This window comes from Channa argus, chromosome 7, assembly GCF_033026475.1.
Source record: "Channa argus isolate prfri chromosome 7, Channa argus male v1.0, whole genome shotgun sequence".
Taxonomy (NCBI): Eukaryota; Metazoa; Chordata; class Actinopteri; order Anabantiformes; family Channidae; genus Channa; species Channa argus.
Genome location: NC_090203.1, coordinates 5,393,457 through 5,417,500, shown reverse-complemented (window position 1 = coordinate 5,417,500; position 24,044 = coordinate 5,393,457). Strand labels below are relative to the sequence as shown.

Below are 24,044 nucleotides of genomic sequence, written 5' to 3'. Positions count from 1 at the left end.
TCACTGTGGAGGGGGAGGCTGAGCTTGGCTTGGGTAAAGAGGGAGGGCTGCTGTGTGACAGATGTATTTCTGAGATTAAGAGAAACCAAAATGGGCAGTGAACATGGACAACAATACAGCTTGGACCACTGTCCTCTCTCTTCCTGCTCTTGTATGTCTTTTTAATAAAAAATATGTTCGTGTCTTAAGAGCCATCGAATGAGAATGGGCTGCTATTCCTGTCCCTGGTCTCCTCCTGTGGGCCCAGGCAGGAATCGAGCTGGTAATGGATAAGCCCCAATGGCTAACCCGTCTGACATGAACTTTAGGGAGCAAGGAAAACAAATAATTGAACCCCTGGCCCTGCTAGAGCGAATATGTATTAGTTTCCATGTGCGCTGTCCCCAGTGTGGCTTGTTGTCATCTTCTGAGGGAGGCTTATTTACAGCGTGGTCCATGGCTGTCTGAGGATCATTTAAGATGACGTGGTGACAAAAAGTTCATCCACGGTATAGATAAAGAAAACTGGGGTCTTGTGGTATCGTGGTCCACATGTGTTTGGGATAGTTTTTATATGACTCTGATAATGTTATAGATTTCAGTGTGTGTGTTTGGATGCATGTGTCATATCTCCATACAGTATGGTTTTCATCCATCACATCATTGTTGGGACATTTTATTCCACTGATGGTGATGCCAGTCAAAAAGTCAGGCATCACCTCAGCCATTGGAATGCATTGCCTGACAGCCATAATTGTCTGTATTATAGTTTATGTCAGTCTGTTTAGCACATGCTGAGCTATGCCATAAAGACAGTGAACCATTTCATCTTTCACCCGTTGGAAGGCAGCATGATGGAAGAGTGGTTAGTAGAGTTTCCTCCTACCAACAAAAACATGTGTTTTAGGGACCAGGTCAAGTTGTTCCAAAGTGGGGGTGCACTCAGTCGCAGGGCCTCAGCAGTAGCCGTCCATCTGATCATCTGATGTAATTTCATTGTACAATGTATAATGACTTATTATAGCACTTTTTTTTTTTTTTTTTTTTTTTTTAGAGAGTCCATGATAACTGCACCATTTTCAACTTAACCACCCAGTTAGACAGAAAAGTGTCAGGAGAAGTTGGAGATCGACAAAGTCTGAACGTAAGTGTCAGCACAGAGTTATATAACCTATAAGAATCTGTCAGGTAGATGTTAAGATTCTCCAGTTGACTGATCGACAACCCTAGAGTCCCACAGCAGATGGCATCTCTGTGAAACTTTGGTTTCCAAATGCCTACAGTATGTAGTTTAGCAGAGACCTTCCTTCGTCACTATGGAATAATCACCTAATGGACCGAAAGCTGTGCAAACGGTGTGTGGGGGTGTTTGTGAATGTAGCTCCTGGCTGGTGTGAAAATCTTACCAAGGTAATTGATCAGAGCCCATTTAGATGCATTAAGGTTTTCCACGGAGAGTAATTCAAAGCACGTATGCATTGTTACGAAAGTGTGCAATCAGACCCAAGCACGTCGGCAGAACAGGAATAACAAAAATATATATTTTTTTTTGCTAGAATTATTATTTTATCTTTTTTGAGAGAGAAGTATTTGATTTAGGCTTTTTCCCAAAGCAATGTCTGAGCAGGCGGCAACAAGATTACTGCCTAATTTCAGATACACAGCTGGGGTGTATCTTATTGTGTACTGTACATGCAGTACTACATCAGCAAGTTTCTGTAGATCTTTTCAGTTTGCTGTTTACTCTCATGTTGGTCGTGTCGTTAGAAAAGTTTACTACAGGCAAAGTAAAAGTATCACAAGACAAACTAGACACCTAAAAGCCTAAATTACTGTTGTAGGACATTTAGCTACAGTGAAGCGCGGCATATGTCATTGAAAATATCATGTATTTTTCCTCTTGCTTTCACAGAAACCTGGCATCAAACGCTCTGGAACACATCTCCTGGAGGGTGTTTCATTTTCTACCACTGCTCAACTTGTGAGTCTCTTTTTTTTTTTAAACTGAGAATCTGATTCATTCAAATAGGCTTAGCATTAAGGTCAGGCTGGCTTTAAAAAAGGAAATATTCTTATGCTGATTATGCTGCACATCAACAGGAGGCAAAACAAAAAGATAAAAAAGGTTGAGCTATGTGCCAAATTTGTCCATAAGTTCAAGATATACCGATCAAAGACAAACCCTTTAACCCACCCACCCACCCACCCACCCACCGAAGAAAAGGTATTGAAACACCAGGGCCAAGGCACTTGTATTTACTGTGAAGACATTTTTTAAACATTAGAAGGTTAATATGTGATGAACGTTCAGAATTTGGGCTTTTATATCCTGGTATTTACATCTAGAAGCGGCAAACAACGTAGAACATAGCAGCTTTTGTATCAGATCACCCAAATTTAGCAAGAATCACATGACAATCACGAAAGATTAAAAAAGTTTATTTTCATGTTCAATTTTAAGAGATCGCGGTATCATGGAAGAGATCGTGGTATTAAAAACGCCAGTCCAATGTGTAACTTGTCATGTGACGTATCCTCAGTTAGCTTACTAGCTATAATCTATGTGTGGTGAACGATATTCTAACGTCACATGGTTTTCAGTTTGTATAAACGAGGTGCCAGGTCTTTAATGCAAGTGCAACAAACGCAGCACTAAATGCTCTCGTTGGCTCTTGTCTTTCCAGTTGTGTTCAAGTGCCACTTCGCCTTTGCTAGTTCTTTTACGTTGGTTTGGTGTGTCCCTGGCCAAAGAGACACAAAACGCTTAAAAGGACGCACAAACTGACAACAAACAAGTTGAATAATAAAGGGACAAAACGGTCCAAATAACACAATGTGAACTCAAAATGATGCACAGAGACAAAGGAAAACGCCAAAACAACCAAAAAGACTCTTGTAAATTGATGGACATCACAGTTTTTACTGGCAGCACCACTATTTTTACAGGTTATGTCACATAGTTGTTTTTTTTTTTTTAAAGCTCTAACAAAAGAAAAACCAATTAAAATTAAATCATTGTATGAAAGTTTTTTTTTTTTTTTTTAAAGCTGAAAAAACTTCAAGGATTTATACTATATCAGAGTTTTTTCATATAGATGTGTTTTCCAATGTATGTTGTATTATATCAATTGTGCTGGATGTTCAGAAAGGAAGCTGTGAGAGCATATTTGATCTCAGCTAAAAAGCTCAGCATGTTTGGGTCTAAATAAAGTGGTTTATTAGTTTCTTTGTGGAGGTTTTCATGGTGGAAAAACTTGTTTTTCTTTTTGTGCAATAATGTAGCTGTTATCCATTTAAAAAAAATTTTTTCCCTCTCAGGGTCTTGAGGGAAAACCCCCTTGTCTGCTCGTGTGACCTCCACTGGCTCCAGCAGTGGCAGCGTAATGATCGCGGCGACCTGGACGCCCAATTCTCTTGTTTCTCCGACAACCAGGAAATACTTCTGCACTCTTTGGTGATAGATAACTGCAGTGAGTTCAGCTTTCATTTTAATCTCTGAACCTAATTGTATTCATCGGACAATCTGCATGTCTGGTTTAAAAGATGCTCGAATGTCATGAAAACACGTTGTATACACATGCACACAACATGTGTACACCCTCGAGTCAAAGATGAGTTGTGATTATTATTATTATGACTTCCCATGGATGATTGACCTTCACTGTGAGAATGATGTATTGTGTGAAAGTATTAGCCAAACTGCACAAACTAAATCTGAAATATTTGGCGTGAGCCGCCTTTGACTTCGGTTCTCCACAGTTTTCTTAGGTTCCTTGCAGGTCGGTTGTTTTAAAACGTCAGAGAACCTGCAGCAGTTTGTCTGTGAATTAAGTTTTCTCTGTGTCATGTCAGAGTCCATGTTGATGAGATCAGAGCTCTGTGGGGGCAGATAAACTCTTTAATGACTCCTTATTCTACTGGAAGATGGTACTTAAGGGCTTTTTTGTGTTTGGGCTGGTTTTTATGCTACAGAATGAATCTGGGAACGATCCTAACGCTTGGCTGATGAAATACATAATTTCTAAGAATCTAAATATCTAAAGTAAGATGCAGGGTTGGATTTGTCTACCGAAGCACTTATACATCTTATTAACTGACTTATGTGAAGAACTAGGAACGATTTCATGTCTTGAGGATAAACTCTTGACATTTTCATATTCATACGTTCAATGGGGGACAAATGTAGATGTATTTTCAAGATTTTCTAATGAGGCAATTGGACTTGTTTATGGAAATTGTCTTTTAAAAACAAAAGTGTATTGATTGTGAAATATGCATGGAGGAGGAAAAAATCTTTATCATTTGGTTTAATAAATACTTGGTGCAGCTTCATCGACTTGGCTTGAAAAGGGAAAAATAAAAATAATCTGATTTGTGATTTAGTGCCTTCAACAAGCAGCAGCACCGAAATTCAGGGAAGAAATTGGCTCAGCATTGTTGCTTTAATCACATACGGTATGAACATCTTGTTGCCAGGAAACCTATAAGAGAGGCTTTGGTCGTGTGGTGTTTCTCCGAACCACAAAAAAAATAAAAAAATAAAAAATTCCAGGCTTAGTCCTACTATCACCAAAGTGACCTGTGCTCCTGCTGTCTGTTCTGCGTCTGTCAGGTTTGCCCGAGGTGACGATCATCCCCACCAAATACAAGATTCAGGAAGGAGGTAACCTGACATTTGAGTGTCATGTGACAGGAAGTCCTCCTCCCGATGTGAGATGGCGAACCAACGAGCTCAACTCTCCCTTCTTTACCCAGGTAGTGGAGAAATTTCAGTCTGTGCAAAAAGCATACAGACGTGAACAAATTGATTTTCTACCCGTCGCACAAAATGCTCTGTTTCCTGTTTTTTGTCATGTCAGATATTTTGTGGATTTATAAAAAAAAAAACCCTACCCATCCTTGTTCCTGTAAGATTCACCCCGCCCCCCTTCGCTCTTAATGCAGCCTTTAAGATTCAACTTCTGGCTTTTATTTAGTCTGGTTGTTTTTGTGTGTGTCTATATTTGTCTTCGTTGTTTGTTTTTGTTTTATTATAGCATTTCCTCTCCTTCCGTTTTCTGATTTTTCTCACTGTTCCATAAAGCTTTTCGGATCAACTGTGCAGCCCTATAAATAAGGTTCAGATCAACTCTGTAATCTCTTTATCTACAGTCGAGTAAATTGGATCCCATTTCATCCCTCTAACCTGTACACCTCTAAGTGATCCATACATAGTTGTGACCTGGCTGCATTAACCCCGCTCTCCTCCTCCTGCTAACCTTTGTGTGCACCGCTCGCTGCTGCAGGAGAGAATCTGGGGCTCCACTTTAGAGCTGGTGCTTTACCTCACCAACGTTTCCTCCAAAGACAACCTGCACAACCTGACTTGTGAGGCGGAGAACCAAGCTGGGCCCGGAGAGGAGATGGTGCAATTGGACATTGAGTGTAAGTGCCTGCAAAATAAAACCACACTCCTGAAAGCTCGCAGGCTCAATACAAGTCGTCGGGCTTAATGGAGGTTAGGGCGAGAGCACACTGGGGCCATTTTTGTAGTGCAGGCGGGGTGGACAGCCAGAGAAAAGAAAAATGCACTGCACTGATTTCTTCTAAATGCCCCTTCTACAAATACGAGTATGTACCCACCATGCTTCTAATGGAGCTCTCTGTCACCTGCCACTCACTCTGGCGACTGGTGAGAAGTGTTAAAATAATATGAGTGAAGTGCTGCAGGTATGGCTTGCCATTTCATGCAGGGATACAATGCGAGGACAAAAGGAAAGTGAACTTTCCTCCTCTTTGCTCTTAAAGAACTCTTTCACTTCATAGACACGGTGCTTCTAAATTACAGTTGCAGCTTGACCCAGGAGGTTTGCTGTTGTTTTCGGCTCTCACATGCATTCGATTTTGAGGAACACTAAGGAATGACAGCACCCAGTGGTCCCACAGAAAACACAGTAAGATGCATTAGTGATACATTACTGAAAATACTGCCCAAACAATATCGTATATCACCAACCCGGTCACGCCCCTTAGAAAATAAAGCCAAAAAGAGCAGGGGCGCCAATCATCTGAAGCCAAATGCACGAGCATCAAGGGACAGATGATGAACATCAGGAAAATGGGTCTAATAACCCGTGCTAAGATCTGATTTGATCCTGTGCTAATGGACCTTTCCCCTCCTACTCCGGAAAACCGCTTCATCCACAGTGATTGGCAGTCTGTAAATGCGTTAGTGCAGCTAATCTATCAACATCAGCCCCCCTGGTGGACGGACACTCGTTAACCGCTAGCCCTTTAATTACTCTTAATTACCTCCCTGAACAGTGGGTGTTTACTGCTGAGTGGCTCTCTGCAATTGATTCATAGTACTCGTGTGGCTTCCCTTTTATAAAAGAGCTTTTCTGAATTGTTTTTTTGCAATATCTCTTTTTTTTTTTTTTTTTTTTTAAGTTGAAAGGTGAATTTCAGAGCACAAGTTTTATCAATTTCCATCATCACAAAAGTTGATATTTTGTATTCAGAGAGAATGGGTAATTATGAATCTGCCTGGACTGATGCTACGAATCATTTTGTGTATTTGCCACAATTTTTCAAATGCTCATTTTCTAATTCTGCAATGAGGTCTGCGAACTGACAGGCTCATTAAACATAATTCTAGCCTTCCTTTTTACCCCTGCGGTTTAATAGCTTGTGTAAGATTAGAAGAGGTTGCTAATGGATGATTAGTAAAATGTGATAAATAACGCTAATTTTCACCCGGTGTAACTACAGCGAGCCCCTGAGTAAAGACACAAATGGCTCAGTATCCCCTTAGCACAGCACTTTCTGAGGCTGGGTCATGGGTTAAGAGCAGCAGAATAGCCTGAGCAAAACGGGGGTCTCTTCACTTGAGAGTCGTGTTCGATCTAAATGAGGCCATTTCCTGTAACTTTGTGTCCAGCGATGCTTCCAGGTAGCTTTTGTGGTCAAGGGTACGACGATGACCAGGATTTATTATTCATGGCAGGTCAGCCCAGGTTTACAGAGTAGATGGAGAACATTGATTCATGGAAACTGAATGGGAGCCTGTGGGGCAGTGGACTCCCCCTCGTGCCATATATGATCGAGCCAGTCATAAATTCATGGTGTACAGGATTGTAGTTTAGTTCTAGTTCATCATACATGTGATCTAAAATGTTAACGCAGCCAACCCTCACACTGGTGAAGCTGCAACGTGAGAAGGTTGGAAACCACTATTAAAACAGCTGTCAGCTGCGTATTTTTGTCCAATCGGCTAATCATTCAGCCATATCCCAGAGTTTTGCAAATACTGGGAATAGGGGGAAAAAGAAAGTCTGGCTCCACCAAAAAAAAAAACTTTAGAGAAGCTTTAGAAGAGCTGCAAGGAAGATTTTTGGGACTAGTTGTTTTCTTGTGTCTCAACTGAAGCCGGCTTGGCATCATATTTGCTGTACCCACATTTTCATCCGATCATGAGTTAGAAGCAGATCAGCAGTTTGCAGCTTAGCATTTGTCAGGATCAAAGGACTTGTTCTTCTTGCCTCCAACCTCCTCTGAACTCCCTAATCTGTTCTCTCCCACCAGTTCCAGTTAAAATCCTCTTCCTAAGGAATGCTGTGCAGCAGCACCACTGGTGTTTCCCCTTCGCTGTGGATGGTAATCCGGAGCCAAGCATCACCTGGCGCTACAATGGCAAAGAACTGAAAGAGAACATGTACAGATACACCCAGTTCATCACTGACTCAGGTGACGGATCGGTGAAACACGGCTGTCTCTTCCTCAATAAGCCCACCCACATCAACAACGGCAACTACACTCTGATTGTGCAGAACAAACTGGGAAGGGATGAGGCCACTGCCTCTGGCATGTTTATGGACAACCCTTTTGAACCATTCGATCCTGAGGGGATAATTCCTGGTTAGTTTCCTGATATTGTTTTGCAGCTGCAGGATGTTTTTATTTAATTATTTATTGTTTTTTGTTTCCAGAGCAGCGTGTCATAACCAGCAAAAAACGCCCTCATGGCAACTATTAAAAAAAATATATATAAATCTATATATATCATCTTTGCTTGGTCCAGTGCGGAAACAATTAGTTGATTTAATTAGTAACACTATACAGTAGGGTACAGAAAGTCTGTGTCTGCAGATTCTTAATAACTCTGCATCAAGGTCTGTTTAGAATAAAATTCAATGTGATGTCAGATCCGTGAATCGACACACGAAACGCTTTCATAAAGAGTTTCTACTGATTTGAGAGGCAAAATACTTACTGCAGAATTTCTAATTAGTAGCTTAATATGAAAGCTGGAGAGAGCAGAGTACACCTAAAATATTTTAATAATTATATCTATGCATATATATATCATATTTCATAGTTATAGCGATGCTAAAAGCCTGATCAATAAACTGTACAATTTTCCTGTATGTTTAAGTTTTATTCTGCCAATAAATTGGGACACAACGGGTCCCAGAAGCTGATCAATTCCCAGCTGAAGCTCCTTAGGAAATGCTTAAACATAAGAGTGGCGTCAACTTTCTCAGCCGTTTGGCCACAAGAAAGACAGAGGCAAAGTGTATTTGGCAATATGGTAAATGAATTCTTTAAAATATTATTTAATCCTAAATAGACTTAAAACTCTGTTTCATGAAAAATCTACCTATGAGATCGCAGTTGCGTCATCGTTCGGTATTAGAATATTGTTAAGAGATAAATATTTTCTTTTAGGAAAGTCAATCTGAAATGTAAGCAGTGTAACAAGAAAGCAGGTTGGGGTCAAAATTACTTTTTGAATAAGATGCATGCAGTATTTCATAGTATCTTACAATTGTTTCACTGATGTCAGTACACACCCAACTTCACAGTCCCAAGCCGCTCAAACTAAAGAGCTTTTAAGAATGAAGGCCCATGTTTCAGTTATTGCAAACTCCTGGTTTGAGGGAACAACGTAGCGTTACCTTAACGTGAACACAACTTTACCCCATGCAGCCACATTATATCAGTATTGCACAAAATTTACTGTAACAAGTAAAAACTCCCATTTCACAGTTTATTTATACCACGTTTCATTAGTGAATGCAAAGTGAATATATTAAACATTATTAATATTTCAGTCACATCACAATAAATGTCACCATAATTGATGTGCAAGTCATGTAGGTGATGTACTGCTAAACAGTAACACTGTGCTCTGTTGCCCATAGAAACACTAGGTAACACACAAGTACCTTTAAAAATATACGTACTCACAGTCTGACTATCTGAGTAAAGTAGTAAATGTTTATACTGTACATACAACAGATTGTAAAGCAGCTAATTTTCATTCATTGGATCTTGACTTCAACCATGCAAGTCATTGCATGGTTGACACGGCTATTGTGCCCGGGACCAGGGGCCTGAGGGATTGGATCCCATGGGCTGAAGCCCCTAAATTTACTTCACATACGTTTGTTTTTAAGAGCACAGAGTTGCACAGTAAACCCAGAAACACATTAAGTGACTCCAAAATGATGAGCTTGAACTACTCAAAAGGGAAGCAAAGGACTAAAAACTGAAACTACTCATCCAGAAATAGAAACAAATTGTCTAAAAACTTTTTGGAAAAAATTTCTAAAAAGCTCTTAAAAAAAACAAGACACTCGACTTCCAAAAACAAATGTAAAATTGCCAGGGGCCCGTTTTCTCATCATCATGCATATTTTCCATTGCCATTGAAACAGGCTGTGTGTTGATGTGTGGTATGTCAGTAAGGAGTCAGCCCATTGCACAGATTGCATCTTTTGGATTTGTTCACTGTGTGTTCATAAACGTGTTTGTGTTCTCGCTCCCCACATGCCAGTCCTTGATGTGGCTCCAAGTAAGTCTTTGATTGACCGAGTCTCTTCATAACAGCACAGTCTTTATGTGAGATATTCCTTTTAATAATCGTCCTTCCACGCATCTTCTTCTGCCTCTCAGTTCCCACGAACAAATCCAACGTCACAGAGAACTTGGAGAGTCGGGTGTTTGTGGTACGTTATCATTGCACCAAGCACAAATGCATTGACAATATTACATATTAACAATAAGTAACTACAGATGTGTGTGTGTGTGTGTCTTTGTTTAAACAGGTGTCTGTGGCTGTGGGTCTCGCTCTGTTTGCCTGTACTTTGTTTCTCATCATGGTTTTGGTTATTAACAAGTGTGGGCAGCATTCCAAGTTTTGCATCCACCGTAAGTCATTTCATTTTACTGCATGTGTAATGTAGCAGCTAGTTGACTGTAGGGATCTACGTCTACAGCCATTGCAGCAAATGCACTGTTTAGCTTCAGCCATGAGAGTTACAAAAGTACATAAGTGCAGGATTCTTCCTAACTTTATTAGAAATCACACGTTACACAAAATGCCTTGACCCGTCATACAATCCTACAACATTTAAAGAATAGTTCAGCTGTGTTCAGTTCTTGTGGAGAGTTACAATACACAGGAAGACAGCTGTGACCGTCCATGTAGCACCGACAATGGAAAACAGCTGGGATGTTTCTAAGGTACGTTAGAAGAGCTATAGAAGTGCTGGAAGGAGGGACTCGGGAGACCAATACCCGTCACAGGTCTTGTCGTTTGTACCTTTTTTAACGTACTGTACACGCGACAAAAATGGCTTCCAGCGCCTCTAAAGCTTACAGACTTATCCTGTCCAGACTCCCAGGGGGCTGGAGTCTAACCCAGCTGCCATTGGGCAATAGGTGGGGTACACCCTGGACAGGTCTCCTGTCTATCTCAAGGCCAACACAGAGAGACGTATACAGACAGTCACCATTTAACCTGCCACGTCTTTGTGTCTTTGGACACAAGCAAAGGCCGCAGCCAGCTGACGACCTTCTAGCCGTGATGCAGCAGCTCTAAGCCACTCTAGAACATCTGAAATGTAAACCATGTAAAAGAAGTGGACGTGTCGACTGTGACCTGCTCCTCAGCCAGCTCGAGATCCAAATCAGATTTGAACTTTTTCTTTTATTATAATTGATAATACTGTAGCAGCAAAATCCTAAATTAGTGGAATTGAGATGGGGAAAAAAAAAAAAGACATCTCATCATAACTTTGACTTGGTCTCAGTACAGAACCACATAAGAACCGGAATCTGAACTGCAACGAGCCATAATCAAACATTCTGCTAAATCACCGTTTCAAAATCAGATGTTTCTGTCAGGCGCAAGGTAATGCATAGGAGAGACGGACTAATAGAGGATTTCCACTGAGCTGGAACTTTGCACGCAGGCAGCCGCTGTGTCTGCCCGGCTAAAGTGCCTTAATTACTGCATGAGAACAGCGGCAGAAACCTCTCCTGGCCACCGCCACGTGGTGAGGGCCATTAAAGAAGATGGATGGATGGATGGATGTAGGAACAGCTAGATGTGCTATAGCTCCACTTGGACCCCACCCCCCCCAAACACACACACACACACACACACACACACACACACACCTACCCTTCTCACTCTCAAAGTGCCTAAGTGGGCCTGATTGCCTAAGTGGACCCTGCTCCCTGTTTCCTTCCCTCCATTGCCTCTGAGCTTTCGCTTTGTTGTTCCATTTTCTAGCGTGTTGGACTCTGGGGGTTCTGTGGTTTGCCTTGCTGAGTGGGTTTACAATTTGGGCCCCACTTGTTTGGCTTTTAATACGCAGCATAGTCAGGGGTTGCTAAACCATTCAGGCTTCCTATATGATCTTTTTTTTTTTTTTTTCAGTTCAATGTGTCCTGATTGCTGCATGGTTGATGATGGTGATTATTATAGAGCTTGTCATCTTCTGTCACCATGGCACCAATAAATGTGCAACCAAGTTGGTAGTGAAGAACATCAATTCCTCGAGGAGGAAAAATGGGCTCGGAATTGCTTCTTTTGATGGCCACTACAATCACAAATAGTTGGAGACTGATTAGGTGTTACACATATGCCTCAGTTTCGCTTCTTTGCATCCCTCCCGGTTTCATTAGGTTCATCAGTTTTGGGTACGGAGGACGACCTGGCCGTGTCGCTGCGTTTCATGAACTTTGGCACCAGCCCACCCTCCTCAGATGAAGACTCTGGTTTGTCCAGCTTTGTGGAGAATCCACAGTACTTCTGCGGCATCATCAAGGACAAAGACATGTGTGAGCGTCATTGCTGAGCTTTGTTATTTTATGCTCAACACATTTGATTGTGGATTTATTAGTCGCTGGTATTGATTTGAGCATCTTCACCACTACTAAGGTTAGATGATTAAATGATTCCATAATGCACAACAAAGTCAACTAAATGGGTGAAACTTTTACTGCAAACGACGACACCAGATGTGTTCATGCACGTATTCACTCTCTTTCTGTATTTCATGATCAGGCGTTCAGCACATTAAACGGCAGGACATTGTGTTGAAGTGGGAGCTGGGTGAAGGAGCATTTGGCAAAGTCTACTTGGCAGAGTGTGCCAACCTGAGCCCCAACAACGACAAGATGCTGGTCGCAATCAAAGTGAGTAACTGTTTATGTATTGTCATCCGCTCTAAACGTTGCAAGTGTGAGAACTAATCAGCAGCGTACAGAGACTTACTGTATGCTTAAGGGTAAGTTTAAAAAAAAAAAAAATAACAGTGGGAAATTGTCTCAACATTGTGCCAAGTTAGAAAAACAAAACAAACCATTCAATTTGATTTTCCTGTGCATTACAATCAAACAAGCAGTAACTGCATTTTCAAAATCAAAAAATAGTCATTGAAGTATCACCAACTTTACTAAAGTAAAGATGCCCCAAAAGCTTAAAGCTAAAGTAAATCACATCCTGTGGTTTCAGAGCATCTTTTGTTAAAGGACAATCAGGTGGTTTAATGCACAGCTCATGTTACTAAAGGTTAATGCAAAACCACTGTGAATAAAAACAAGACTATGAATCTTGATCATCAGACATTTCCTTTTATTGTGGCCCAGCTGTTTGCAGTGCATCTTAGTACTGGAAATAACAAGGTACACAAAATAAATCAACTTCTCTCATTACTTCTGCAGTCTATTTGTTCCCTTCCTTTACTTTAGGGTTGTTGTTTTTTATTCTTGTTTGTTGATTGAGCAAAATACACTGAAATCATGTTAGATTTCTTTTAGAATTTTAATTTTTCCTAGCTTATTTTTTTTTTGTTTCACAGTTGAGTTCATGGCTTCTACTTCTCTCCTACTGTGTCACATTGGTTTCATTTGTGATGGCTGGATTATCCGGCTGTACATTCTGGAAGAAATACCCAGCACGTGTATGTAAATGATTACAGACCCTGAAGGATGCCAACGAGTCGACTCGGCAGGACTTCCAGAGGGAGGCCGAGCTGCTCACCGTGCTCCAACACCAGCACATTGTGCGATTCTACGGCGTCTGCACGGACGGAGAGCCGCTGGCCATGGTGTTCGAATACATGAGGCACGGTGACCTCAACCGTTTTCTACGGTGCGTAGCAGTTTGATTCCCACAACAGCCAAACTGTTCCCGTTTTCCCAGGAACCTGCAGAGCCTTCCAGTAGCTTATGTGACCGAAACACATTCCTTATCTCAGTCACTCACAAAAAGTAATGGATTCTCGGTGTTTATCAACAGAAACATATTCTACTATGATCATGTTCAAGTCCCCGTTTGACTTTGATTTGAAATAGTAGGACGAGGCAATTCACAGGTGTTACTGAAGACATTAATGACAGACAAAACCAGGATCCTGAAACTGAACAGTGTTTTCAGGCCTTGTTTACTCCAGTTAAACTCTTGGTCGGGTTCCACCTAGACCCTTCACTCAATGTGGTCACGGTTCCAGGTGAATTCTACAGCATTGTGTTTTTGGCGAGAACCTGATTTGCCCCTTGATCTGCCCGAAACAACAGATTTTTGCTAAACCGATTGTTCCCATGTTTTCTTTTTTTTTTTTTTTTTTTTTTTTAAATTTTAATTCATTCAGCTTCTGCTTGGTTCATTGCCTAGATAATTCATAGTAGTCCACGAATGGAACCGTAAAATTATTTAAATTGGAGATAAAGCAATGGTTAACTAACACGTGCGACAATTTCTTTGATAATTTTTAAAGTACGTCTTTAAGCAAAAGTTGCATCTTGCTCCACAATATGAATGTGTTCTTAGTCTTATAGCCTCATAATGAGCTGGATCTCTGTGGGTTTTGCATTTTGCATTGCCGGTTTGAACAAAACGAGCAATTTCAATCTTAACTTTCCCTTTCAAATACTTCGGTTGATGTTCGCTTAATTTTATAACATTTTATAGACCAAAGTAATGGAGAGGATCACAAGTAGAACAGAATACAAAGGGCTGGTTAAGTCTGCTGAGGGAGAAGAAGTGGTGCAATAAAACAAGACAGTTTGTTTTTGTTTTGTCCTTTCGGCTTAAACCGTGAGTTCATAGTCGCCACAGCGGATCATTGTCCACACGTTGCTTTTGGGACAGTTTTTACGCCGACTGCCCTTCCTGACGCGACCCTCCCCGATGTCTACCGGCACTGCATAGGGGAATGGGCTGTTAGGGGTTTAGTGTCTTGCCCAGAGACATAGACGGAGTGTGATGCCAAATATTAAATGAATAGTCCAAAGTTAATCTTTTAAATTCTCTTTTCCAAAATCCATCTATTGAACATTTGTTCAATTACACTTTAGGCCGTCGTGAGCTGCAGAGCTTCTGCAGTATAAGTCAAACCTGACGTGTGTTTAAAATTTAAACCCACTTACAGTAGCTGACCTTGGTGGCCCATGTGGGCCCAGCGGCCACTCAGTGGAGCTGCGGCCTCCATGGTTAAGCTTAAAACGCTTGAAGCATAAACCACAAGGACAGCTGAGAAGGTCCTGGTGTTTGTGTTGCTGTGTTTCACGTTGCTTTTTTCTCCATTTTCTGAACTTCAAAGTCTCTTTAAAGCTCCGTTTGCATGAATTTAGATTGGTAGTCTGGAGACCTGGAGTTGTAAATAGACATGCCTTGATTTAAGTCAAAAAAGATGAACGAAGCCCTCTTTCTTTTGCTAAAGTGTCGCAAATTCTTGTTCATTTTAGCTTTTAGTCTTACCTCACACTTACCTTTACATGTAAATCACCCCAACGATACAGAAAATGGAGGGTGCAGTGATTTGCAGAAGGGGACATTCTTCTTTGGTACTGTAATTCAGAAATGAAAAATACAATCTGAATCTCACTCGGTACATTCAGAAACAAATGTGATCACAACATGTCAAGGTACAGGGCAAATATAAAATTACAAGATGTCTGCACACAATAATAGTAAATTGAGTGAATTTCAAATAAGGCAGGATTTCATTGGAATACTGATAGACATAGTAAATGACCAGACTCAACACTTTAACAGAAATAGACACGTTTCCTTGAACTGCACCGTAGCAAATTAGTTCATAACGACATGGAATTGTTGCGCGACAATGTGACGGAAACACACGAGAACCTCTTCATTCAACCGTTTAAACTGTAATTTAACAGCATCTAAGTTTAGAAACCCGTGGATGCAGCTGAAACAGCCGGAGAGGCCGGAGACAGCGTTGACCCATTAGAGGTCACTTGGCACCTTGGCACTTGGGGAAACGATCAGCGCAGACGGAGTTGATGATGTCTGCCAGGTGTCCTCCACAGGAGACAGATTAAGAACCAAAACACTCACGCATGCACACAGGCTTTGCCTAAGATATATGTTCACCAATGGATGGAAATCGCATTTCCAGCAGACAGAAAGGGTGAAACGTCTGAGGGCCCCCACAATGCAGCTGCTTTCCCACCCTGCCACCTGCCTTCTAAACTAATAGTGATTGTATAGACAACTTCCTTTGTAAGGAGGGGACAAAGTGGAGAGGAGATATATTAGGATGGATGGAGACACATCATCTGTGATTTGCTCATTTAGTCTGGAGTTAGACGTGAGAGTGGGTGTTTAGGATCCACAAGAACGAGTGAGACTCAATGTGCTCTGCATCTCCGAATTGCATTATTGCAAATCAATTGTAGGCATATTACAAGCCTTGTGTTTTCTATTAAGCATCATTGTTAATTGGCTTGATTATGGCGTGGTCACACTGACCACGTCTGTAAAGCTCTGAGGAGCTCATAAATGTCAGAAATGCTAAATCTGCAGATTGCGTGCTGACATCATTGTCCTTCAGGTCACCCAAGGTTGATGCCGTAGTTACCAATTATTGTGTTTGATTAATCAGTTCTGCCACAAGAAGCAGAAGAACAGTAGGAAACAGCAGGTGCTATTCTTTACAATTTAGGAAAAAAAAATCTTTTTACAGTCACTACACTTTGCACTTCACAGAGGAGTTCAACTCACGCAGGAAATGACTTTTTAATGATTTCAAGAAAATCTCTGTAAGTTGGCGATCTTTGGCAAATCAGACACATCGCAAAACTACAGCAGTTTTACTGTAAACATAATGAAACTTCATACTTTGACAAAATTTGACCCCTTGCAAAAAAAAAAAAAAAAAAAAAAAAAAGATGCCCACGGTTTTGGATTTAACAATTGTGCCAAATACCCTCCAAAGGTACCAGGTGCTTTTATCTACAGTTAAGTGCAAAAAAGTAAAAAAAAAAAAAAGAAAAAAAAAGCCTATATTTCTTCTATTTTTGGATTATGCTCGTATCTGGTGTCCAGTAATATTTTTAGGTCCCTCTCCAGCTTTGTGAAGGTTTACCAGTTTTCTTTTAGTTCTTCTGAAAGCTTCTTCCCTCGTTCCCTTTGTTGCTCTATTCAAACTGCTTGAGACTTCTGGAGATCGACACTCTTGCAATTTTGAAGTGGAAGCCCAATTTAACACAACTGGTGCCACTCATGAAGCATGAAATGTGTTTTTTTTTTTGTTTGTTTTTTTTAAGATCAGACGCCCAATTTTACATTTTACAGTTAATGATCGAAAGTCTTTAAGCTAGACTTTTTTTTCTGTTCACCACGGACAAAACATTACATTTTTACATCCTTAAAACCCAATGAATTGTCCCACAGCTCAAATAGATTTATTTGGAGAGAGAACTTGACCCCTAGGTTTGGGATCACTGGACTAAAGTACAGTAGCAAACTCTTAAATGCTGCTTACATGTTGATGCATCAGTGATAATATACTTTTTCAGGGGGGAATAAATATTCAACGCATAAACAAGTGTCGAATACTTATTTCCCTCGGTGTACTTTATATAATACTTTCTTAGTCACAGGGGGCATTTTTGTGCTGTAGTTTTACTTGATACACTATATTTTGATTTAATCAGTACTTTTACATGTTGGATTTTCACTTTTACAAACTGTTTAATTTCCCTTTTCTGAAATAAGCAAATCACTCACGTGTCTTTAGAGCACATGGTCCCGATGCTCGTATTCTGGAAGAGTCCAAGATGCCCCCACTGGGTCAGCTCACTCTGCCCCAGATGCTGCACATTGCCGCCCAGATCGCCTCAGGCATGGTCTACCTGGCGTCGCTGCACTTTGTCCACCGTGACCTGGCAACCCGCAACTGTCTGGTAGGGGAGGGCCTGGTGGTCAAAATTGGAGACTTCGGCATGTCACGAGACATTTACAGCACAGATTACTATCGGGTAAGTGACTCAAAGCTTTATTTATTTATTTTTATTGTTGGTTCTGAGATCAAAACTTTGTGCAGCCAATTTACAGAACTGTCATTGCATTTGGATTTGTATCCTGTAGTTTGACTCTCACAATACTTCTCATCTTGGGTTGAGCATTGTCTACCAAACTGGCATCCTGTGGGGCTTGAGGGTGACATGGTCTACAGACCCTATCCTTTTCCTCACCATTCTTATAAGAGGACCCAGACTGTGTACAGTATGGATGTGCCACTGTGTAGGAAAAATCATACCATACTTTAGTTTTGCCAATTAAAGCCCTCAAACATTATGTTTTAGCAAACTATCAACCATAATGTTGCCGAAATTAGTCTGAGAACTGGAATCAACTTTCTTGTTTCTAGATGCCGTATGGTCAACACTGTCCAATGCTTTGCCAAGGTTTTAAATACTATACTAATATTTTCTTTAGATGTTTAGAGTGGATACGCAGAAATGATGCTATCTCAGGGTCAACACACAGAGACATACACAGACAGACAACCATTCACATTCACACCTACGGCCAATTTCAAGAGACAACCCACCTGAGCATGGGGAGAACGTGCAGCCTCCACACAGAAAGGCTGCAGGTGGATTTTAACCAGGGGCACTAACCGCTGCTGTGAGGTGTTTTTTTTTTTTTTTTTTTTATTGTATTCATAGTCCATTAACAGCAGTTTCAGTTTTAGAGGCTTTGATTTGATTTGAGTTTTGCAGCTCAACATCACTCAATTCCGTTTTACTGAGCTTTTCTGTGTTACAGCATGCTTTTGTGCCTCCACGTTTGCACGACCAAAGATTCATTCCAGAGTGTTTTTCATGCTGCAGAAAAATTACAAACAAAAGAAATGATCTAGGTTGATTTTTGTTGGCACTGGGTCCATTTTCCCTTTTGCATTGAAATAAACTTGTATGAATTGAAGCGGTAAAAGCTCTTTTTGTCCACAATGTCGTGAATGGCCTCAGACTAATTTCAAGCCGCTCTTCCAGACAGTTACACTGTGGATAGGTCAAGGATGAACAGCAATAATAAGAATCAATTTGAGATTTGCTTAAAATATGTCTGTGGTACTAAAGGATGGGATGTCTGCCTAATTCTATCAGCTAAAGCAAAAGCTTTACCTTGACATTTCCATTATGCAATAATGATAACATGTTTCACATTCCCCAGCAATATTAATTTATACTGGATAAGCAGTGGGCATACATACATTGCCGTGTCTTCCTCCTCAGGTGGGTGGACGGACGATGCTGCCAATCCGCTGGATGCCTCCAGAGAGCATCATGTACAGGAAGTTCACCACAGAAAGTGACATCTGGAGCTTCGGCGTGGTCCTCTGGGAGATCTTCACCTATGGCAAACAGCCCTGGTACCAGCTGTCCAACAGTGAGGTGAGTTCTTCAATAGACTTTCTTTTTGGTTCTTTTTAACATTTTGTCAAGTGGTGATGATCTTCGCCCACCCAAAGCTAGACCTAGTCATTGCAGTCAAAGGAAACCCTCAAACAGCCTATACTACCTCATGTAAAAGGCCAGTTCACCCAAATTATACATACAATTTTGTGATTTTATTTTTCGTGATATGTAGCTACTCTGAAAATGTAGTTTTCACTTATTTCCTCTGTCAAGAGAGAGATTTGTCTGTGCCACTCAAAATACTGACAACAGTGTCAGCAGTTTTTACTGGAATTGCAATTTCTTTTGTTGAAAATAGTTTCAGTTAAAAAAAAAAAAAAACAACTTCATCCTCAAAACCTTGACAAAACCAAACTATCTGCATGGACGAATAACACAGTATTTAGATGAGCTGCAACTTTAAGCTACAGCCTAAAGATTGAAAGCTGAAAAAGGTGTACGAGCAAAAACAACACAAGAGAAACAGTCAAAAACAGTGATAATAATATGTCCATAATAATATATATATATTTAAAACATTAAATTGAGATTCGTATAATCCATGGAAAATGTTAAGAACAAGATAAAACAAAAAGTACAAATGTGAAAAATGACAAATCAGAGTAAAGTAATAGATAAAATAAATATGTAATAAATTCAATAAAATAATAAAAATAATAAATAATGAACATAATTAATGTTAATTCCAGCAGCCAGTTGGCCTCAACTGGATGGCTGGAAACCAATAAGATCAACGATAAATTTATTCGTTTTGCTACCTCCAGTTTCTTTCTGCTAAACTTGGCTTGACATTCATCCTGCAGACTGGTGTATGAAGCCATGATGCCACTCTCATGTCTGTGTGCTCTGCAGTGTGGCCAACAATTTTTAAGGAAAAGTAGCTAAAACCTGCTCACAAGACGATGCCATGGGCTCATTTGCACAGCTGTGACATCATGATGAAACGTCTGTATTTGCGAAAAAGTAAAAATCAAGATTACATTTAGATTTAAATGAAGTCAGCCAACATCAGTAGGTGCTTGTATTTTTATACTGCACTGGGGATTTTTCTCCAGTACAGTATAAGTAGTTTTACTAAAGTAAAGGCTCTAAATACTTCTTCCATCACCTACTTTCACACAACACGCAGAGCAAAACATTTTCACAGTAGTTGTTGGTGCTGCTGAAGTTTACGTCGCACTGCAGTCTTAATCTAATCGATAATTTCATAGTAATTAAGGGCAGTGCAGTCTAGCCTTTTCAACTTGAGCACCAAGAAGTGGGACTCCATTGTGACCACAGCAGTGCTATTACAGGCCAAAACCCTCTCCCCTTTCAAGAGAAGGGTAGATCACTTTTCCCTGGCACTCAATTCTAATCTCATTGGCTCTCATTTTTGCCCTGGGCCAATGAGCTCTAACCTTGTTAACCTGATCTGTCTCGGCCAATGAGGGACAGGTGAAATTATCGTGTTGCCCAAACACACAGCGGCGGAGATAAATCATCCTAAAATACCGAGTCTGCACGCGGTCGCGACAGCAGCCATTTTGAGCAGCCGCTCCGAGCCTTTTTGTTCGGGCTGTGAGGCTGACTGACGGGCCGTGTCGGCGAGAAGTGGCTCGGCGGTGACAGGCCTCCTCTGTTCATTTGATCAGGCCGGGGTTAACAATGGGGAACAGACTGAGTCAGTAACCCTTCAAATGGAGAGCGCGGTGAAGTCCTCTCTCTCTCATCCTCGACAGTGATTTATTCACTGAGCAGCAAGAGTGTGTGAACTCAATCAATCATCGCAACCATTAGTGTCTGAGCTGGAGGTTATTCATAATTTGGCTGCTCTCGTTTGTCACAAGCTCTCTATCGGACACACCCATGAACATATGGAGATGCTAAGGTCACTCTGCCTCCCCTGCAGTTAGTAAAATTAAAAATAAAACACATTTTCACAAAAGTCAAGAGCAGCGTCTCGCTTGTCACAGTGTCCCAGTTATTCTATATAATACAGAGAACAAACAATCTTTTCAGTGCATGTGCAAATTATCGATGCACAGTTAGAAAGCCATAACCTCTGAATTTTTTAAATGCAAATTCTAATCACTGATGTTGCATTGAAGTACAATTAAAAATCTGACACACAAAGATTTAAAACAAACAATACAGTACACAGACTGAGAATGTAGGAAACGTTTGTGCACCAGGAAGCACAGTCGAGCTTATTTCCAGCCGGAAAATGTATACAGGGTATATTTATGGTGTCTGTATGTATGTATGCATATTTATGAATCAGGTCAAAATTCATATTTGCCCAAACTTTGGTTTAGTAATAAAATCCACATTGACTTCAACTGTACTTTATGTTCAGCAGCATTTAACAAATGTCAGTTTGCTGTCAAGGTGCCGTCATATTTGCTGAAAGTGTTCCTGTAAACCCTCAGACCCCATCTAAAATCCATAAAATATTTGTAATTCTAAGTTTGAAGTCATAACTACATTCTAAAATAAAAGCTGTAGTGCGTTCACATGTGGATGTGGTGGGAGTGCAACACCCCATTTCTCAAGTATAAGCACAAATACTTGTTTTAAAAGAATACCCCACTACATGTAGAGAGAGTACTACAAGAATTGTAGTACTCAAGTTGAAGTATCCTTTTGATGCTCAAAAATTTTGTTGTAGTACAAAAATACTCCACTAAGAAAACAAATAAAATCAACATAGAAATGTTAGATTTGTTCGACAAACATTCAAGGTAAAAATTATTGCAAAGAGAATTTTTGTTTAAAAAAAAAGGGGGGTGGGGGATGAGTAGTAACATGGTGTGGAACAAAAATTGCACAGCTGATAAATATAAAGCAGATTTTAGTCGCTCTCCTGTACTGAAATGTGGAGAATCTATAATAACACAATTATTAACTAACTATAATAACACAGTCTGTATTTTGGTGAAGTAAAAAAACCGAGGAGCAACTTCAAATCAAATTAATAGTGTAACGACTCAAAAAAAAAAAAAAGTCTTGGTAGCATTAAACATGAGTGATGAATGTTGACAAAGTTTGATCAGTAGGAAATGTTTTTGCATGCTAGCTGCTAAAACTGTTAGCATCATTAGTATTAAACTGACATTATGTGTCTTGTCTACTCTGGAGTAAGGAAGCACCAACCCAGAGTGCAGCATATTTAAATATCAACGTTTTAAATTCCTACCTCAACAGGCCATCGAATGCATCACGCAGGGTCGTGAACTGGAGAGGCCGCGCACCTGCCCAAAGGAGGTATATCTGCTGATGCAGGGCTGCTGGCAGAGAGAGCCACAGCAGAGGATGGTCATTAAGGACATCCACAGCCGCTTGCTGGATCTGGTCAGGAACCCGCCGGTCTACCTGGACATCCTGGGCTAGAGGGGTCGGGAACCCAACTAAGGAGCTGAGATCGGATGCTCGGGAGGTTGGCGTTTTGATCTCGAGACTTAAAACCTCCAATTTTAATTCCACCAGGCTCCTCTCGGCCGTCAAAGTCGTCTTTTTCTGCTGTAGAACGGAGCCTGCTCGGTTCCCCCAGTTGCAGCTTTTCCAGCCTCGATGCTTGATGGAACACCGCAAACAACCCTCAGCGAACCTTTCTGTTTCAGTTTCGCTTCATCCCGGCTTGACCCCCGAGCCCTTTTAACTGCCCCATCGTTCTCTGGAAACCGGTCAAATGTTTACCAAAGTGTTTTAATTTTCTGTGAAGTGGAAGCAGCCTGATGGGGGGGACATGCATGGATAAGTGTTGAAGTAACAATATATGGGCTTTACATGCTGGGAATACGATTTCAGGTAATGGCTTGTCAAGGATTTTGGCTCTGAAGTCCCTGCAGAGGTTTATGAGCTGTGTTGTGGTACATTTTATACGACTCTACAACTGACACTCGTGTTGAAAGGCAATTGGAAAATAAAACAGATGAGTACGAGAGAGGGCTCTTCATGAGTGAAAAGTGAAAACCAGTTTTACAGCTTCGGGAGCAGCAGACAGACATTTGTATAGTAGACTCAGACATTTTGATATGAGAGGTTATTTCAGTAAATGTATGTAAGACACCAAAGTCGTAAAATCGAAAACCTCCGAAAGCTTCTTTGTTGTGTCAAATCTAGTGTATTACATATTATTATTTTTCGTAAACAAGAACAAATTGTCGTATTATCCAAAAGGTCTTCTAGTATATTGGCCGCTATGTTTACATTTAGTCCGTTTTTTTGTTGTTGAATGATTAAAAAAAAACAACACTTTTTTTGACCCATGTCTGGCCTGTGAGACTCTCTCAGAAGCGAATTAGCGATGTTTGACACGCTACTGTGGTGACCTTTTTGAAAATCAAAGCACTGCGGTGAAACTCGGTACGGGGGCCAAGATGGTGAGGAGCTGACACCGTGAGCTAACAGATGGATTAAAGGGAGTGAAACAACAGGAGAAGAGCCACAGATGGTACTGAAACAGACACTGGAGGTGAGGCCACCACCATGAAGGGGGGGGAAAAAGGAAAAATCTACCAGACTATACAAACCATTGTGATGCCTTTAAGTGTAAATACTGAATGTACATAAGCTGTATTAATGTCCATATATATATAAAATAGGTATTGTTACTTCAGCACTTTGTATATCGCCTGCCCTTAAAAATAAACAAACTTGATTAAAGTATGGCTGCAGCCTGCACAGGAACATCCCTCAGCATCAGTCAATCCATCATTATCGTATGCTTCAGAGCGAACAATGATTTCGGCTGCCTCCTGTACTTAAAGATAGACATCTTAACAAGGCTATTCAAGAGCTTTCTATTATTTTGACGAACTAATCAGCAACCTGCGACGTCTCCACGGGATGCTCAGCAGACAGTTATTGAAAAGGAATAATCAAGTTTCATATTGCCTTACCGCTGGCCCCTCCAGCAAACAAACACCCTCCAAAACCAAACCCCTCTTTCGCTACCTCCCACCACCACCACCACCCTCCCTCCATCACTCTGCATGCAGAGCATCTCCAGGGAGTGGTAATGGATTGTGAGTAATGCTATCATCCCTCTCTCTGTCTCTTTCTCCCTACCTCCT

The 24,044-nt window shown here is 40.8% G+C and overlaps 1 protein-coding gene across 6 annotated transcripts in view; it reads left to right on the top strand.

Annotated features, from left to right (window-relative positions):
* Window positions 1-23,658, top strand: part of ntrk1 (neurotrophic tyrosine kinase, receptor, type 1) — a 59,233-nt gene extending 35,575 nt beyond the window's left edge. For 4 of the 6 annotated variants that reach the window (XM_067510977.1, XM_067510975.1, XM_067510976.1 and 1 more), the window contains 14 exons: window positions 1,892-1,960; window positions 3,298-3,449; window positions 4,592-4,734; window positions 5,265-5,403; window positions 7,543-7,875; window positions 9,797-9,814; window positions 9,916-9,968; window positions 10,068-10,170; window positions 11,935-12,090; window positions 12,317-12,447; window positions 13,233-13,405; window positions 17,301-17,541; window positions 18,805-18,963; window positions 22,174-23,658. In XM_067510977.1, the coding sequence (XP_067367078.1) occupies window positions 1,892-1,960; window positions 3,298-3,449; window positions 4,592-4,734; window positions 5,265-5,403; window positions 7,543-7,875; window positions 9,797-9,814; window positions 9,916-9,968; window positions 10,068-10,170; window positions 11,935-12,090; window positions 12,317-12,447; window positions 13,233-13,405; window positions 17,301-17,541; window positions 18,805-18,963; window positions 22,174-22,359 (2,056 nt within the window). In that variant the 3' untranslated portion in view covers window positions 22,360-23,658. The remainder of the gene's footprint in view (window positions 1-1,891; window positions 1,961-3,297; window positions 3,450-4,591; window positions 4,735-5,264; window positions 5,404-7,542; window positions 7,876-9,796; window positions 9,815-9,915; window positions 9,969-10,067; window positions 10,171-11,934; window positions 12,091-12,316; window positions 12,448-13,232; window positions 13,406-17,300; window positions 17,542-18,804; window positions 18,964-22,173) is intronic. The other 2 variants (XM_067510979.1, XM_067510981.1) reach the window with 2 other exon arrangements.
* The last annotated feature ends 386 nt before the right edge of the window (window positions 23,659-24,044 follow it).